Source organism: Sturnus vulgaris, chromosome 4 (genome assembly GCF_052056855.1).
Source record: "Sturnus vulgaris isolate bStuVul1 chromosome 4, bStuVul1.hap1, whole genome shotgun sequence".
In the NCBI taxonomy this organism is placed as follows: domain Eukaryota; kingdom Metazoa; phylum Chordata; class Aves; order Passeriformes; family Sturnidae; genus Sturnus; species Sturnus vulgaris.
The window spans coordinates 2,247,754-2,265,954 of NC_142246.1; the positions used below are offsets into that span (position 1 = coordinate 2,247,754).

The 18,201-nt window shown below is 48.0% G+C and overlaps 1 protein-coding gene across 3 annotated transcripts in view; it reads left to right on the plus strand.

The window, feature by feature from the left end:
• Positions 1–268: 268 nt before the first annotated feature.
• Positions 269–18,201, plus strand: part of SLC4A11 (solute carrier family 4 member 11) — a 94,394-nt gene continuing 76,461 nt past the window's right edge. Inside the window, exons 1-2 of one of the 3 annotated variants that reach the window (XM_088162958.1) lie at positions 269–327; positions 17,712–17,762. In XM_088162958.1, the coding sequence (XP_088019084.1) occupies positions 291–327; positions 17,712–17,762 (88 nt within the window). In that variant the 5' untranslated portion in view covers positions 269–290. Of the gene's footprint in view, positions 328–4,346; positions 4,811–6,541; positions 7,018–17,711; positions 17,763–18,201 lie in introns of those variants that run through there. The other 2 variants (XM_014876196.2, XM_088162959.1) reach the window with 2 other exon arrangements.

The window sequence follows — 18,201 nt, forward strand, 5'->3', positions numbered from 1 at the left end:
ACGTTATTTATTTATTTATTTATTTTTTAAAAATTACTATCTTTTTTTTTTTTTTTTTTTTTTTTTTTTTTTTTTTTAAATCGGCGCGTGTACGGCGCGGCCGGCGGGGGGGGGAGGTTGAAAACCGAGTTGTGTCTCTTTTTTATTTTTTTTTTTCCCCTCCCTTAATTATTTATTTATTTTCGGCGGCGGGGGGGGGGGGGGTGGAAAGAAATAAATAAAGAACCCCCCCCCCACACGCCCCACGAAGGCGCGGCAGCGATGGTGCGGACGGGGTGAAGGCAGCGGCCATGGCAGCCCGGCGGCTCTTCCACCTCCAGCCCTGCGGTGAGGGACACGGATTTTGGGGGGGGATTTTAGGAGGTTTTAGTGGGGCTCAGAGGGGACGGGAGTATCGCTTTGTCACCCCGCTTGTCACCCCGGTTTGTGCTCGTTGCGCCAGCGCAGGGGTCGCGGCGGGATGCGGTGGGCTTGGGGAAAGGGGGGGGATGTATCCTGATTTTCCCTTTTTTTTGTGGATTGAAGGGGGGGGAAAAATCGCTTTGCATCGCTGCTAGAGGTTTTTATTATTATTTTTTTTTTTTCCCGCCCTGTTATTTGGAGATCAACACCCCCAAAGTTGAGCTGCTTGTGCAGAGCGGGATGTTCCAGCCCCGGGGATGCGGTGGGACAGGAGGAAGGGTGGGAAAAAGGAGCGATGGAAAATTGGGGTCTGGCACTTCTCGGGGTGTTTCATGCCCCACTTTTACTTGTTTGCAGCCAGCGTGGGGCGGAGAGCGAGCCGTGGTGCTCAGCTCCGCTCTGCTGCTTGCGGATGAGGTTGCCTGACTTCGCTTTGGTGTAAAAACCGCAATAAAAACGAGGTGGGGGGGGGGGAGAGAAAAATAAAACTAGAAAAAGCGAAACTTCAACGTGAAGACTTTCCCAGATGTACACCCTGGGAAAGACCCTCCAGCAAGGAGCTGATTTGAAACGCGGTGGGGAGGAGGGGTTTAAACACCTTTGGGAGTTGGCTTTGTGATTTTGGGGTGAGCTTTTGGGAGTTCTTTTATTTTTTTGGCGGTGCCGTGCAGAGGAAGCGCTTCCTTGAGCGGCATGGCCGCGGCAGCGCTGGGTGACACCGGGACAGGGACAGGGACCGGGGCTGCTGCACGGGATTTCTGTGCTGGACCACAAGTGACTGTAGGTGGCACAGCAGCTTTGTCACCCGTGCTGTCCCCGGGTCAGTGCTCCGGGAGGGTTTGTGCCTCCGGAGCGCTCCGGTTTAATGGGAAAAGTTTTTACTCGGAGCTGATGTTTTCTGCCTTAAGAGTTTTGCTCTGCCGCTTTTTCGTGTCCCGCGCTGTCGTTCTGGAGAAGGCAATAGAAAACCATGGAATGGTTTGGGTTGGAGAGACCTTAAAGATCATTTAATTCATTTAATTCCACCCCTGCCATAGACAGGGACACTTTCCATTATCCCAGGTCACTCCAAGCCCTGTCCAACCTGGCCTTGGACGCTTCCAGGGACCCAGGGGCAGCCACAGCTTCTCTGTGCGGATTTGCACGTGGAGAATCCACAGAGAATTTCTCCTTTTCCCCCGAGTTGTTCCAGCATTTGCAGGATTTCTCCTGGATCGTCTCTAGGTGCGAGCACAGCCTTGTCCCACCTCTGCCAAATTCCTGCCCCTGGAGTCCTCCAGCACGGGATAAACCCCTTGACCTTGAGTAAATCCAGCTGTGCCTCACCTGGGTTACTATTATTTGGTTTGTTGTTGCTTTTTTGGCTTTTTTTTTTTTTTTTTTTAGGAGGCTGGAACAGCCAGGCAACACTTTTGAGTCCTGTCTGCACAGCGACCTCAGTCATTGCTACCCCCGCCGCTTCCCGGCTATAATCGGGATTTGTTGGCTAATCCATCTCAGCCAGAGCCCTCCAGTTTTGAAATATCTGTGGCTTTTGTGCAGTTGGTGCTCCGTAAGAATGATGGACCGCAGAGGAAGTTCCCCTCCGGCTCTCCTGTTGTTCCTTGGCAATTTGAATGCTTCAGCTTGTTTAAATAAATGCAGATAAAAAGAAAGGGTTGGGGGGTTTTAAGTGGAACCCTCTCTTGACCTACCCGGTGGCATAAGATATCTGTGTGTAAGCTCAGAGTGGCTCGACTTCTAGTAAAGCTGTAGTAAATCATTTGAGGCTGTAAACATTTATTAAAACAAGCTTTATTTTTGTGTTGAGTCAGTGTGAAAACAAAGATGTCTTGGGTTTCAAAGGGAAAGGATCCACAAGGGAAGTTTTCTGCTTTGGCTTAAAGGAAAGTGTCAGTGAGAAGTTGGATGTTTCAGCAGAAGGGAGCTGAGGTAAGAGTTAGGGTCAGATTTTTTGCTTCAGAGTTGGAATTTAATCCAGAATTATCAGACTTAGCCTGGTGCTGTTCAATTTGCCTGTTTGTTGTTTGGTTTGATCTTTCTTGCAGGAGGCAGCTGAGGTAGGAGTTAGGCTCAAGGTCAGACTTTAGTCCGGATTTTAGTCCGGAATTACCCAGCTTAGCCCTGGTGCTGTTTGATTTGCCTGTATAAGACTAAAACCTCCAATTCTGTCCTGACAGAACTACACCGATGCTCTGTACAGGTATTTTATGCCTAAGGACACGTGTTAAATCACATTATCTGGGGAAAGCTGCTTGTTTGGGTTTTTTATTTTGTAATTTTAATACAGTGCTGTGATTCAGGTGTCTGGGAGCCCTGTGGCTTCCCAGAACCTTTCTGTTGTATAGGCTGGGTGGCACTTGAGTTTCTTCCTCCTAACATGAACCCACATCTGGAAAAGTCCTGGTTCCTTGTGTAGGATTGCCCTGGGAGTAAACAAAGCTCTTCAGTACAATTTAATAACTCATCATCATGGTGGAGCTGTTACCTACCCTCTAAATATACAAATCCTTGCCAAGATATCCAGCACAGGTTAAATCTCAGCTGCCTTTGCTGTAGCCATCCAGGCTGGGTGGGGAGTCTGTTGGGAAGGATGCAGAGGGGTTAAAAGCTGGGAATGCCGAGGCAATTCCTCAAAGTTCATCTTTGCTCGAGTCCGAGCAGCGTTGTGTGATTGTGAAGTTTGCAGAGCAGCTCCTTCGGGAGTTTGTGCTGGGACCTGGCCATGCTGAAAATCTCGATTTTTTTTTTTTTTTTTAATTTTTTTTTTTACCTCTTTTTTAGTGGAAATCCAACTTCCAAACTGTGATCTGGGCTGAGGTCCCCACAAAGGCTCTCTGCAGAGCACGGTGACACGCTGGCCCAGAGCACTGCAGGCTCCTGCATCTGTCAGTGCTGGCTGTGATATCAAAGGGCTCTGCTGTCACTCATAACTCCATGGGTTTTTCTACTCCCTCGTTCTAAATTCATCCCTGGCTCTGACTCCCAATTAAAACCAGCAGGACTGAGGGTTTCACTCTGCCTCTGCTGCTCAAGGAGGTTCTGTGAGCTCTGATGAGCCAGTGGGGCTGTGATTTGGGAACAGAGGCAAGAGTAGTGTCAACCCTCAGAGATTTGCTGAGAAAGTGCGAGAACATGGGGAGAAAAACATGACAACCAAGGCAGCGGAGTGGGTCACACTTCGTGCTGGTGTTGAGTGAGGACTTTTCTTCCCCACGTGTCCTTTGGGGTTTGAAGGACCTGATGGAAGTGGCAGGAGCAAGGCTGGTGGCAGCTGTGCCACGGTGGGATGGATGCCAGCAGTGCTGATGGGGGCTGTGCTGGGGAAAACGAAGATTTGGAGCTGGTGGAGAGATCTCAGCTGGTCAGTGCTCAGAGCTGGGCAGCTTTGGTCTCAAGGTGTTCAGCTGTGGAGGTGGAGCGAGTTGTTGCTGGGTGTTCCCCACTGAGAGGGGCTCAGGAGTGGAAATCAGGAGGACAGGGCAATTTGGGAGGAGGATGAGGTGACCTTCCTCCCCTCCTGGTGTTGGGGCACCCTGCACTGACCACCTGGGACAAGCCACCCCAGGGGACACGGTGTGAGGCACCAGGTTTATTCTCCTTTTCCTCTCACCCTCTGCCATCTCCTTTTCCAGGAGTTAAACGCCTCTTCCCTTTGCTCCGAGCCTAATTGCGTCCCCAGGGTTTAACACGCGTGTGTTTGTTTTATTCAACGTGTTGGCTGTTCCCACCGGAACACGCTGATTTTTCTTTTTTTCTTTTTTTTTTTAAGGATCGGACTCTTTTTTTTTTTTTTTTTTTTTTTTGCTTATTGTGCACAACAAGCTCCTGCACAAGATATTCGTTGTGGGAGGAGGTGGAGGGTGGGGGGGGGGAGGAACTGTAGTAATGCCAATACTTCTTGAATATTATAAACCTGGCTTATCAGCCCGACGCAGAGCTGGAATTTGTCTCTTCCTGTGCTGCATCTCTGCTTTCTGAGAGGGGCGTTTAAATACAGGCTGGAGACGCTGCCTTTGCCAGTGTGCTCTGCTGGGCTCTGACAGCAGCAGCGGGGCTGCTCCGGCGTCTTTGGGCTTTCTTTTATTCCTCTTTATTATTACTATTTTTTTTATTTTTTTTTTTTGCACTAAATCCTTTGGGGGCCAAAAGAACTTCTCTGGGAGAAGGCTCTGAGACTGCATGTCCCAAGAGTACGCTCTGCAGGAGGCGAAGGGAGACGCGGTTTGCTTCGTACCTGGCTCTCCTCTCTTCTCCGTGCTGATGGAGCCAGCATCCTTCTGCTACCCCCGGCTCACCTTCCTGCGCTCGCCCTACGGCCAGTTCGGGGCCAGCGCTGGCTCTTCCCAGGATTTGGCCCCGTGGCCGCAGCGTTTGGTGCCGCAGAGGTGGAGCAGGCCAGTGGATGGTGCGTGACCGGGGCTTGGAAGGGTTGGGACAGGGCAGCAGAGAAGCCCAGTGGGGTTTGGAGGAGGTTTTGGAGGTGGTTGGTAAAGAGGGAGGCAGCGCAGGTGGGACTTGGGTTGGTTGTGGTGATGCTCTGGGATCTCTCCTGCTCCCACAGCTTGGCCTCTGGCATCTCCGTCCAGGAGCTCTGGTCCCTGCTGCACCCAGGGAAAGCTGATAAACAACCTCAGCGTGGAAAAAAATTAAAAATAGAAACTGATCTGAGCCAGTCTTTTGTTTCCTGAGCTTGTTCACTTGCTGAAATGAATCCGGCACGGCGTGAAACCTGAAATACCTGCTGGAGCTCGGTTCACCTTTAGGGTTGTGATGCTGTCAGGTGTCCTCTAAACTGTTAGTGGAGGTATCAGGTGTGGGGTAGAGGAAGGTTTGGAGATATTCTAATGCAGGTTTGTCTCACTGTGAGGAATTACCTTAAAAATTCCAGCTCGGTTCAAATCTTGCTTTAATGTACTGTGGGGAGCTTGGTGAATCCTGCTGGTTTAGGAGCTGAGCTCTGGAAGTGCTGATCCTAAGGATGGGAGTCTCAAGTTCTTATAAAACTTTTTTTGGGGGGAAGATGTCTTGTTCGGTGAGGTGTTGTCCTGATTTCTCTTTAAAGGTGGAGCAGGGAGTGGGACTGGAGACCTCCAGGGGTCTCAAACACTTCCTGAACCACTCTCTACCTCCTCAGCATCTTACTGCCAGTCTGTGATGTGCCTTACCTGGAAAAGCACGTCAGGTGGCATGGCAAGGGAAAAAAAAAAAATAAAAAAAAATGGAGGAGACTGGCTGAGCAATCTCAGCAGAGAAAACGCGTGGGAGGTGTTTAAAAACACGAATTGCCTGTGGTTCTGTGCAGGGGAACGAGCCTGTGGCAGGGCCTGGGCATGGGGACTTGATGCCCCTTCCCCAGCTGGGTGCTGCCTCCCCTTGCCTTGCTCTGGGAAATGTTTGCTGCCTCCTGCTAAATAGCATCACTGGGAATTTTTTTTTACTGAAGTCACAGCGATTGTCAGAGTTTCTGTAGTAGGGGAGTGACCCAGCCTTGCCAGCGTTTGGGTAATTCGCTGTTTATTTGTGTCTTATTCTTTTAGGGTTCTGCCTTTTCTAAGGCTGAGTTGATGTTGCTTTGGGGAGTTTGTTTTTGTTTTTTTTATTTTTCCCCCCCCTTTTTGTTTTGTTTTGTTTGTTTGGCCAGCTTAGACCATTCCTCTGGGCTTTAAATATCCAGCTGGGGGAGACTTGGCTTATTGTGCTGAAAATCTGGAATTGCAAGGAAAGTGAAGCAGTGTAGAATAGGCTGGAGCAGGAGGAGGGGATGTGGCATCTTCTCCTCCAGAGCTTTTTGGGCACCTCCTGGTCCAGCGCTGGGCTTTAAATCCCCTCGGATGAGGTGAGGTCTTTCAGCTCTAAATTCTGCAACTTGCTGCTGGAGCACGGACTTGCTGCCCTGTTTCTCATTCCGCTGCATGCATGCATTAACCCTTGCAGTGCCGCTGCCGTGCAGCTGAGCTGCATGAAACACCAGAGCCCGGCAGGCACGGCAGCTGTATCTTTAAGGAATTTGCTCTATCTCCCTCTCAGCAGCAGGTTTTTTCCCCCCTCCTCCTTTTTTTTCATCCTCTGGTTTTCCCTGTACTTCTGTCTGTAAGGTACAGCATCTTCTCACTTTAGCTCTGGCTGGCAGAGAGCTTTTTTTTTCTTTTTTAAGGAGGCGCAGGAGCTTTCTCCATCCTGCATCCAGCAAAACTCTCCGGCTCCGGAGCGCTGGGTCACTTTAACCGCTCTGTTTTTGCTCTTAGAGGCAAAGAGCTCCGAGAGGCTGCGGGGTCTGGGTGGCTGCAGGAGGACACAGCCCAAATCCTCGGCTGGGGCAGTGGTGGCATGTGCAGAGGTGCTGGCCAGGTGTGGGGCTGGCAGGGCTGGGCTGGAGGTGTCCATCTGGGAGCTAATGGGTCGCGCTCTCACTCCACCCATCCGCCGCTCGCCAATTGGAAGTGAGGGACAAAGATGCTCTGGATGGATTAATATTGGAGCCAGTGAAAAAGCAGGAGCCGGCTCTGCCTCGGCCACCTGAGCGAGTGGCCTTTGGGGACAAGTGCTGGTGGCTCTGGGGGAGCAGCCCTGAGCAGAGAGCACAGGCATCTCTCTGTTGAAGAAGTAGTGCAGGTAAGTTGTGGTCTTAAACCCTCCCCTCCCAAAACTGAAGCGCTGCTGTTGCTGGGTGATGCATTTGGTCAGGAAATCTGAAAAAGCAGCTCTGCCAGCTCTTGAATTATTTAATTCACTAAAGTAAGGCAGTGCTTGATGTATTTTCTATGGGCTTTGCTCTGCTTAGTGATGATATCTATTGCCTGTGCTGGATGTCTCTGTGTTTAAGGATGGAGAATGCCTTTTGAATTCCATTTAAATTAACCAAGAGCGCTGGCTGTCGGGGTTTGAATTTAGTTTCAAGGTATGCATGGGGAGATGAGCACTAAAGAGCTTCTCTGTTCTGGTTTTTCTCTTAATTAATGGCAAAACATCCTCCCAGCCTGTCAGTGAGCTTTCCGTAGAGCTGTTTCACTTGGGGGAAGTGCAGTGCTGAGTGGAGACAAAATCATGCATGTAGTGTGTCTAAAATGCTCCCTGGTGCTGTAGCTGTGGAAGCCTTGTAGATGAACCATAAACAACATCCTAATGAATAACATTATCTCACAGCATGTCAGTCTGCAGTTATTTCATCACTGGACTGGGGCATTTTAATTTTGGATTGGTGATGGACAGGAAAATGGGATCTGGTGCTGCTGCCTCTCCCCCCCTACCTGTGGTGTTGTTGTTGTTGTCACTGATGTTGTTTTTTGGCTCCTGAACATGGGGAAGTGCATGGGGTGGTTTGTGTTGTCCTGCTGAGCCTGGTGGGAATTGCAGACCCTGTTTGTGGGGGGATGGATGTGCAGCTCTGTGGCCATTTGGGGATCCTTTGGGCTGTTCTTGCTTTTCGTGGCAGAGGGAGGATTTTCTTTCTGAGTCTTGATGAGAAGCACAACTGAGAACGTGTTTGGTGATCAGGTGGCTGGGTTCAGTGCTCTGCTTCTGTTTCCAGTACAGACCTTGGGTTTGGGATAATTCCTGGTTTTCTGTGGGTTAGATCTGTTCCACCCAGTGCTTTTTGGGAGATGCTGGTGGGAAGGGGGTGCAGGAGCAACTTTGCTGTAAAAGCTTGGCTCAGCCCCTGCTGCCTTTTCAGCAGCTGTTTTCATTTCTGGTGGTGATAAGATAGCGGGGGGGGAAAAAAACTTTCTAGAAATTCACTTTGTTCCAAAACATGACCCTGGTACCCTGGAGGAGGGAGGGATGTTCCAGAGTGAGACTGGTGCTGCTGCAGCATCTCTTCTACTTAACCCCCAAGAAAGGCTTATTCCCACCAGTTTACTCCTCCCTGCTGGTTAATTTTTACAGTATTTACACATTTAAACCCCTGCAGGGAGCAGCTCCTGCCCTCTGAATAGCCCCAAGTCAGTGAAATGTTGTCACACTGTCTCTTAACCATTTTTACATGGTTCACACAGTGCCACTGCAGATAAGTGGCAGGTGGTGGCCTCTGGAAGACCTGCCTGTACAAAGAAGGCATTTCAACAGAGAAAAATATCTCGGGCATCTTTTAAAATCCATCTTCAACCCTGACCAAGGTTTGGGGCTGTTGCAGTATTTCTTTTTCTTTTGGAATAAGAGTGATGAGGCTTCTGATAGGGCCCTGCAAGGGAACGAGCTGCCTGAGAAGCTGTCAGTAAGAGTTAATGCTTTCTAAATTATTTAAATGCTTCAGGAAAAGTCTACTGAAGAGCCTCAACTGGCCTGATCTTGGGCCTTTGCCAGCTTGTGGGATCTCTGGAGGTATTTACTGTTTCTCTTCTCCATGTAGTGCTTAAGCAAGAAATCCTTGCAAGTCTTAAATCAATTTTTAGAGGGTCCAACAAAAAAAAAAACAACCCAAACTTCTCCTTCAACCTGTATAAAAAAAAAAAAAGGAGGGGGATGGGGAGAATAGCCAAACTAGCCCAACAGCCAAAGTGTTGGTCCAGACAATCCCAAAGTGTTGTTGGTGCCTTGCTGCTGAAATTGCCCTGCTCACCTGTGAAATTGTGGCCAAGGAATCCAGTGGGTGAGGAGTGCACATCCCGTTGGGAGAGCAGCTGGAGGACTCTGGATGTGCAGGGTGGCTTCCTCTTGCAGCTCACCTCTGGGAGGCAGCCTCGGATATTAATTGTTTGGGTGGGCTAAATTGTGATGAGTCAACCTGGTGCTCCTGCTAAATCCAAACAGCTTTTTTTTTTTTTTTTTTTTTTTTTTTTTTCTCGTGGGGGGGGGAGGAAGGTCTCTGGGAGCTCTCACTGCTGCACCCAGTGACTCTGTATTAGCTGGTTTTATTGCAATGGGTGAGCTGGAGGAAGCTGAGGAGGGGAATTGTTCAATGCAGTGAGGAAAAAGGCTTTGAAAGCAGCCACGTCTGATCCCTGAGCCTGTGTGTGGGTGTGTGTTTGCCTGGCAGGGAGCAGGCAGGAGGATGCTTCCTGCTTTATCCCTTCAATATGATGCTTTATTTTCCCAGCCAGCCACTGTGAAAATAAGTTCTGGGGTTTCATTTACCACGGTGACCCGTGGCATAACATAAAACCACCCCACACCATTTCCATCCTCAGAGGAGTATCCAGCTCCTTGCATGTAATCCATGTTTGGAGCCTCAAAGCCATAGAGTTGTTTTCTGCCTGGACCAGGACTGGGGTGTCATCCCACTCTGATGGAGGACACTCTTTAGATAGATCCATGGAGCAAAACTTTATATCCAAGTGACTCAGGATAGCCCTGGAAATGTCAGAGGACTGGTTTGTGTTCTCCAAAAATGACAGAAATGGGACATTTCAAAGGGGTGTGATGCTTATTTTGGATAATCCAGACCTCTGAGTCCTAAAAGCAGGGATCTGGGGGAATGAAACCCTTCTGGGAGGCAAAGAATTGGTGAAAATCCTTTGGGGTAGGGGAATAAGCAACACATCAATGCAATCCTGTGGCAAGAGGAACGTGTTAAACATAAAGGGAGTTTTAAAGAATTATTTAACAAAAACATTCTCTCCTGTAAGGTTTGCTAGAGAACATGTTTATACATCAGGAGGGCAAAGCCTGTGCCCCTGCAGGTCTGAGTCTCTGGGCTGGAGCAATAATTTGCCATCAAATTGAGCTACTTAAAAGCACCTTCCTCCTCAGTGTCTGCTCTGAGCAGCACTTCATCTTCCAAAAGTTTACTGGGGTGAAGAGCTTTGGAGTAGATTTAAATCTTTCTGGGGCATGGCTATCTCCTGAACTGCTTTCAGGACCTCCTAAGTTGATTTCTTGTAGGTATTTGCATGCAGACAATGTTTTAATCAACCCATTTAGGTAAAAGTCTGCAGTAAATATCCCTTGTTAAATATCCCTGTCGTGTTGCCCAGTGATGCTGGGGCACCCTTCTGCTGTTAAATCTCCAGGTGTGCTGTGCTTTTTTTCTCTTCAGGGGCTGTTTTTCCTCCCAGCTTCACGAGGAGGAGGAGGATGAGCTGAGGAAGGTGATGGGCAGCAGATGCAGGCAGAGGGAAGCTGGGCATTGCCCACTCCTTGCTCTTCTCCTGGTGCTGTGGGGAGCTGTTTTGGGCAGATATTTTGGCATCTGTGATGGGTGGAACAGGGTCCCAGCTGTGTGTGGAGCTGGGTCTCTCCTTGCAGAGCCCTTCCCTGCAGCCCTGGCTCTGAGCTGGGGAGGGACAGGGCTCTGCTGTGCCTTGGGAAGGGAGGATTATCCTCCTCAGCCTCTGCTGGGGATGGATGTGTGTCTGCACTCACAAAGGAGAGCCAGGCTGTAAAGCTGTGCCCAAAAAGAGTCCTTTAGTTGATCTTGACTGAGCCCTTGAAGAAAAAAAACTCCCTGGGACTCCCAGTGCGGATGTTCCCCATTTAATGACTCACAAAAGGTCTTTTGGCTCCTCTTGAATTTTGTCTTTGATGTTTTCCTTTGCCTTTATCGGTGCTTTGGAGGGAAACCTCTGTGTTTCACAGACACCATTTACCAGGCACTTTCCTGCCCAAGTATTACCAAGCATCCTTTACTGATCTTACACTTCCTTGAATTACAGTGATCAGTTTGGAAACTTTGACTTCTGAGATTTTTTTTTTCCTTTTTCTTTTTTTTTTTTTTTTTTTTTTTTGATCACACCTCTCTAGGCATGGAGGAAAAAAAAAAAATCAAATCTCCAGCTCTTGTCCTGTCTGCCAGTTGTGATTGCCCAGACCAGCAGCACAGGGGCATGTTCCAATCTCAGTGCCAGCAGGAGCTTTGCTTTCACCAGGCTTTTCCAGCTGAATTCGGTGGAGCTGTGGGAAGGAATCAGCTGCTGAAGGTGTAGATGGAAATGAGAAGTGGCAACTTGAGGCAGAATAGCTTTTTGCTTGCTGCTGTCCATTAATTCTTGCTGACTTGGATGGTTTGAAATGATTTGCAGGGAATGTCTCCACCAAGAGCCTGTGCTGCTTGGTTCTTCTTGAAAACTCCCAGAATCTCTTGTTTTAAGAGCACAAGAGAGGCTCTGTTGGAGAAAAACTTTAATATGAACATATTTGGAGCTGATCATCTTGGCTGTGATCAGATTTGCTGCCTGTCAAGCTCCTGTCCTGTTCAGCTGTGATGCAGTTGTGTTATCAGAGGAGTTTGAGGCTTCCTTGTCCTCCTCCAGTTGAGCTCTTGCTGCACACTGAGATTTTAAAACTCCATTTCAGTCAATGCTCCACATAATTAAAAAAATTCCTCCTCTCCTGCAGGTTTCCCCTGAGGTATTATTTCCTGTGTGTGTGATTTTTCTCTTAAGTTTGTGTTTCTGCTGACTTCGGGTGGAGAAGGGGAGCAGCACCATTTGTGTTTTGGGTATTTAAAGCACATAAATTGTAACTTTCCTCTTGCTCCAAATTGCAGGAACCTGAATTCAGCTTCCAGATCCCTTGTGCAGGAATCCCTTGTCCTGGGATGTTAATTCACGTTGGGGTGGAGAGAGCAAAGAAGAAGAATTTAATAAGAGTTTAATGTTGAACACAGGGACTGGGGAGCTCTGGATGGGGGAAGCTGCATCATCTTCCTCCGGGTTGAAGCCTTGGATGAGACCATAAATTTGTCCAAACTGGACCAGTTTGAGGGGGTGCAGCTTAACTGTACCATTCCTCATTTTGCATCCAGTGGTGCTGGTGGATATTGACTGATAAACTCCTGGAGTCAGCTGGAAGTGGCCAAAACCTTGCTGCAAATCTGAAGTCCTGCATGTCTTCTGGGAAGTGGATTTCTTTCCAGTTACCCATCCCATTTCTGCCCAGTTATCTGACTGGGCAGTTCAGTATGATGCAATAATTGGTAATTCTTCTTAGGAGGAAATGGGCAAAGTCTAAAGGCTTTTTCAGCACAAACAAGTGATTTTTTTTGTGGTAACTTCTCACTCACAGTCTGATGTGTTTTGCTTTTTCAGCTTTGAGGCAGGACATTGCATGTGCTGATGGGTCTGAGAAATGTCCTCAGAGCTCCAGCAAAAAATGCTGGAAATTGAGGTTGTTGAAGAATTTGTTGCTGTCCCATACCTGGAAGTGTCCAAGGCCAGGTTGGATGGGGTTGGAAGAGCCTGGTCTGGTGGAAAATGTTGGAATATGGGGTTGGAACTAGATGGTCTTTAAGGACCCTTCTGGCCCAAACCATTCTGTGAAATCAGGATATTGGAGCTAAAGTAAAAGATAATGAAGATACATGATGTTTTCTGATCACACCTTTTGGGGTAACTAAATTTTCCAGATGCACCAGCTGCCCAGATTCAGAGACAACCCAAGAGCTGCCAGTATTAAAGGGTCTATAAATAAAAAATTTCTTCCCCAGTACCTCTTTCAACCTGCTGTTGTCTCAAAATAAACTCCAGTTAACTATCAAGGCGCTAGAATTGTTTGAGATTTACCAGAGAGAAATCATAAAAGCCAAAGGCTGTGGCAGGACTTGTAGAAAGCTTTTTTAGAGCTGTATTTCACTTCAGTATAAGGCTTGTGCTGCAGAGGGCTGTTTACTTGGAAGATGTCAGCACCAGAACATTGTAATTGAGTTACCCAAGTATCCCGAGAATGTGTTTTTATTCATAATCCTCCAGTATTGCAAGGCTCAAGAGAACTTATTGCTAACTTTAAAACAAGAGAGTCAAAATGGGTTATTAGATTGGAGACACAGTGCCCACAGGAATTTAATAATGGAGGATGGCATGGCAGGGGTTTGTTGTTAAATGTAAATGTAAAAATGGTAAGAATGTAAGAAATCAGGAAATAAACTCACTTCTTGTCTGGTGCTTCCCATGGTGGATCAGCTGTTCCATCCCTAAAACCAAGCACCTTAAACAGCAGCAGCAAAGTTAAAAATGAAATGTCATATCTAGGTCTGGTGGAAGGTGTCCTTGCCCATGGCACAGTGTTGGATGGTCTTTTAGCTCCCAGCTCAAGCCATTCTGTGATTCTCTGATATTCCTCTGCCTTGGTAGCTCTTGGGGTCTCTGCTGTTGTCTCAGCTCAAAGAGTGATGGCTTAGCCCTGAAATCTTCACCTGTATCCTTGAGTCTAGAAAAAGCAGCTGTGTTTCCTCTTTGGCAGCACTTCAGCTCTTCACCTCTGAATTCAACATTCAGAAAGCTCAGAAATTTTCCTTTTGAGAAAAGAAAGAAGTGGTAACATCGTGTGCCTCTCCACTTTAGTCTCATTTAACAGATATCCCTGCAGGGAATAAGGTTGGGGTGGCAGTATGAAGTTATATTCTGGAGTAAATTAACATTTAGAAAAGAAGAGCATTGCTTAAATTATCAAAAGAGGGCTGCACCATGTGCTTTTGGGCAGACAGTGGAAGGTGGCCCCTTGTTGTGCCTTTGGATAGGGAGAGCAGTTGGAGAGTCTGGTTGTCCTTGGAGGTGATGGGTGAGGAAGAGTCTGGAGGGAGGCAGGACCTCTCTGAGAGATACCAGAGGCACAGGAATGAGTTGTTGTGCTGAGCACCTTTGCTCCTTGGGGTTGTTCTTTCCAGCTTTCTCTGTAGAAGCCTTTGTCTTGCTGAAATTTCTTTGCTTGGATTTTTTTTTTTTTCCCCTTAAATTGTTTCAGCCTTTGAAAGAAAACCTGGCTGAAAGAACGGGCGGTGTGAGATTGGTGAATCTGAGGGTGTGGAGAGGGGGAACCCCTGAGCCCCTCTGCACTTTGCAGGCTGGAGGAAGATTTATCCTTCATGGAAACACTTGTGCAACTTCAGGCAAACCGTGGAGCATTATCATGTTGACACCTAATGAATTTGGAGACTTGTACTCCTGCCCGGGCTTCCCTAAGCCCGGCAATTGCATCGATCACCGCCGTGTTTCATAACTGGCCCTTGCTTGAACTCTTTTTAATTTCAGGAGTGGAGATGAGGTGGGGAGAGGAAATGCAAGGTTGGTGTGTGCGTCAGCTGGAGCAGAAGGGGCTCAGCTTTGCTGTCACAACCCAAACCCGGCCAAGGAGCCGAGAGCTTGGAGGTGAAATCCCGTAAGCGCCGGGAGAGGGGAGCAGGTGGAGCCTGCTGATGTGTTTGTCTTGCTGGCTGCTCCTGAGCCTGCACTTCAGCACCAGCCAGCTGGCCTTGTCCTTAGGTAGCATCCCTCAGCATAAGGAATGCTTGCTCCTGGATGGGGAGTATGGGGAGAAAGGGACTGGGGGGTAAGGAGGAAAGAGATTAATGAATTGGGCTCCCCCTGAGATCTCCCTGGTTTGTTCTGCTCAGTTCAAATCTTGGGGTTGTTCAAGCTGGAGAAGAGGTGTCCTCTATTAGAGGGCATTTCAAGGTGCTTCCTCCTAATTTATCCAAAACTGGAACAAGATGTCCTAGGGTGAACTTACTGTGACATTTTAGTGCATAAAGGGGGCCTTTCAGAAAGGTGGGGACAGACTTTTTAGAAATGCTTGTTGGGATAAGACAAGGGGTGATGGTTTTAAACGAAAAGAGGTTTAGATTAGACATAAGGAATAATTTTTTTGCAATGATGGTGATGAAATGCCAGGTTGCCCAGAGATGTGGTGGATGCCCCACCGTAGGAAATGTTCGAGATCAGGCTGGGTGGTGTGCTGAGCAGCCTGATTTAGTCACAGATATCCCTTTCCATGGCAGGGAGGTGGAGTAGACCTTTAGAAATCCCTTCCAACCCAAATTATTGTGTGAAAAAGTCAGGTGAACGTTGAATTCTGTAGTGCATCAGAGGTGCAGATGCTGTAGCCCCCAATTTACCCTTCCAGCCTGCACTTGTGCTAATCCCTGACCTTTCAGCTGCTCCCGTGGCTCCCTGCCTGTGTCTGGGCTTGTATAAACACCCATCACCTTTTACCTCCTGGGCACACCACACACACCAGGTTCCTGATGTTAATGTGCCCCTTCCGTGGGGGATGTAACAGCTTCTCCAAAGGCGCCAACAAGGCTGTTTGGAAGTCTGAATTGGGTTGGTGCTGTGGGACAGCATTATGTTGGGAGAAGACAAATCACCAGGGCTGGGTTTTTGCCAGGACATAGTAGGGTGAACGCCTGACTTTTTTTTTTTTTTTTTCTTTCCCCCCCCCCCCCCCCAAACGTGCCATTGCATCTTTAATTACAAGGTTAAGACCTCTCTTTTATGACTCATCTGAAAAAAAAACCAGCACCTCCACCATAATTACCTGAGCATGTTGCCGGGGGGACTGTGGCTCATTAGTGACTCAGAGGAACCAGTGGCACCTAATGAAATGGCACTGCCTGCTATAACACCCCAGCCTTGCCCTTTTCATGCCTGGTCCAAGCAGGGACCAAACCAGTCTCCAGTGAAGTTGTGATGCCAACCCAGGTGATGCTGCAGTTGGGAGGAATTTCTGAGGAAGAAACCAACCAATTCCTGCTTGTTAGACAGCATCAACCTGCAGAAATAGCTGTGCTCAGTTGAAGGAAAAGCAGAGTGTCTTGTTTTGCCCAGTGGAGGATGAACACGTTGCTTCAGGCTCCCTCAGAAGCCATAAGAGGAGTGAGAAATGGGAAAACCATCCTGGTGGGAATGTGGGTTCCTTGGGTAATCTGCCCGCCGAGGCGTATTTTGTTTGTTTCCCTGAAATACGTAAATGCAATCATTGCACAATGAGAGCCTCTTTAAAAACTTTCCTTTGATCATTAACATACTAATCAGTCTGGATGGATCTTCTCCTTCCCTTCCAGGTGGAGGGAAACAATTGACTCGTGTAATGGGTGCCCCTTGGCCACAGTTCGGTGCCGTTTGTTCCTCCAGCCCATTGTTCTGGGATGAACTTTGGAACATTGTGTTTCTCCCTTGCACCAGACACTTGAATTGCCCTCTGGTTTATGTGCTGGCTCTTTTTTTTTTTTTTTTTTCCTCTTTTTCACAGCCGTCAGGGTATCCCTTCAGGAACCTGTTGGCACTGGGAGGTCAGAGTGGTGACAAGTGACAGGGCTGGGAGGTGCTGCCGTCAGTGCCGTGACTTTGCATCCGTCATGTGCACCAAGGCTCCCGGGGGACCAGCAGGAATTGTGAGACCTCAAAACGTGGCACACTGTACAAGGGAATAAAGAGCCTGCAACCTGGGAGCCAAGAGTTATGGGGCAGAGAAAGGGTCTTTGGGAAACAGTGTCACACCTCAAAGGAAAAGCAGGAAGCCTAATCTGTAGAACAATGAGGCAGGCGAAACCTCTTTCCTAGTTGGCCCAAATTCATCCCAGGCTTGCGTAGGTAATGTTTGATTAGCCTAATGAAGTGGGGAAAGACAGAGCAAACCTATTCCTCTTTCTGATTGCTTTTTGGCTGGGAAGAAGTGTGTGAAGAGGCAGCATCGAGCCCCAGGTTTCCAAGGGGCTGCTTGGGTGACTCTTGCTCAGGGCTGGAAATCAAGAGCTCTGTTACTCACTGTGAAATGGGCCATGCACCTGTCCAGGGGAGCTGCTGCCCGTGCCCACAGGCTGAGCTGTCACCTTTTGTCAGCGTTCAGAGCAGCCAGGCTGGGTTTGGGCACCAGGCTTTGATCACACCTGAGAGCAGGTGCCCCTGTGCTCTGTTACCACTCCAAGAAATGTTCAATACCTGCTTTGCCAGCAGTGAATTGCAGAACTGACTCAGTGCCCCTATTCCCTAATAAATGATGGGGACACATCCCTGCTGCTGCTGTGTTTGTGGATTTGCTCTTGCTCAGCATCATTTCCCATTTGTGGCTTCCTCACCAGCCCCTGTTGGTGCAGATGGTGTTGGCTGCAGGACCCCAGCTCAGGAAGTGGGCCAAGGAGGGCTGGAGGGTTCTGGGGCTTATCTTCAAGTGCCAAGCACTGTTGGGGGATATCCCAATGATTAGGAGCAGCAGGATGGGAAGTGAATTCTCATTTTCATCGAAATTGAGTTGTTTTTTCTCAATTAAACTGGTTCTTTTTATCTGAGCACAAAGTACAACCTAGGTTTCATTATGGTATTTTTATAAAAACCTTTCAGATGTTTAGTTTGTATTATTGCTGACATACTTGTTCAGGTTTGGTAAATCCCTGAGAAGATCAGACTCGTCCTGATCTTTAGCCTTGCTCTTCTGTGGTCCCAGCCCAGGATGTCTGAGACGTTTTTTCAAGTACTGCCTGTGGCTGTAAAGGAAAGTTCTGGTAAATACTATAACATCAATAAGCAAAAAGTTACATTTACCACATTCAAAAAAAATCTGCTGCCTGCAGTATTTTGAGACTGGCTTTGTGCTGTAAAGTGAAGACATTCAGCATTTTGATGATTCTCATGTTTCATTTTTTTTTCTGTCTTTTCCAGAGTCTCCACCAGCAGCGATGTCAAGAAATGGATACTTCTTTGAAGAGAGTGGCAAGTATTATTTGGCTTTTTTGCACACCCACCTTATTGGAAGGAGAGCTGCACTTCAGGGGTAGCTGCAAACCTGACATGGGTGATACAGAATCCATTTAGCTGAAGTGTGATGTGAAACAGTCTGGTGTGGTGGTTGTGTAATCTTGTACTGGGAGCAGGCTCCATGTTTTTAAATCCTGTAGATGTTTGAGATAGTCAGGCAGTAAATAATCAACTCCACATTGTCATCAGTGACTGTTCTGGGTGGCTCCTTGTTTTTCAAGTTCTTTTGTGATGTTTTCCTGTCCTACAGCCTGGCAGGTGTATCTGCTTGTCTTTTTCTGGAGTGGGAATCATGCGTGGGTGTTGGATCCCTTTGGAGACATCCTGCCAAAGAGCATCAAGCAAATGTTGGATTGCTCTGGCAGACACATCTTTTACTGCAAAGATTTATTTA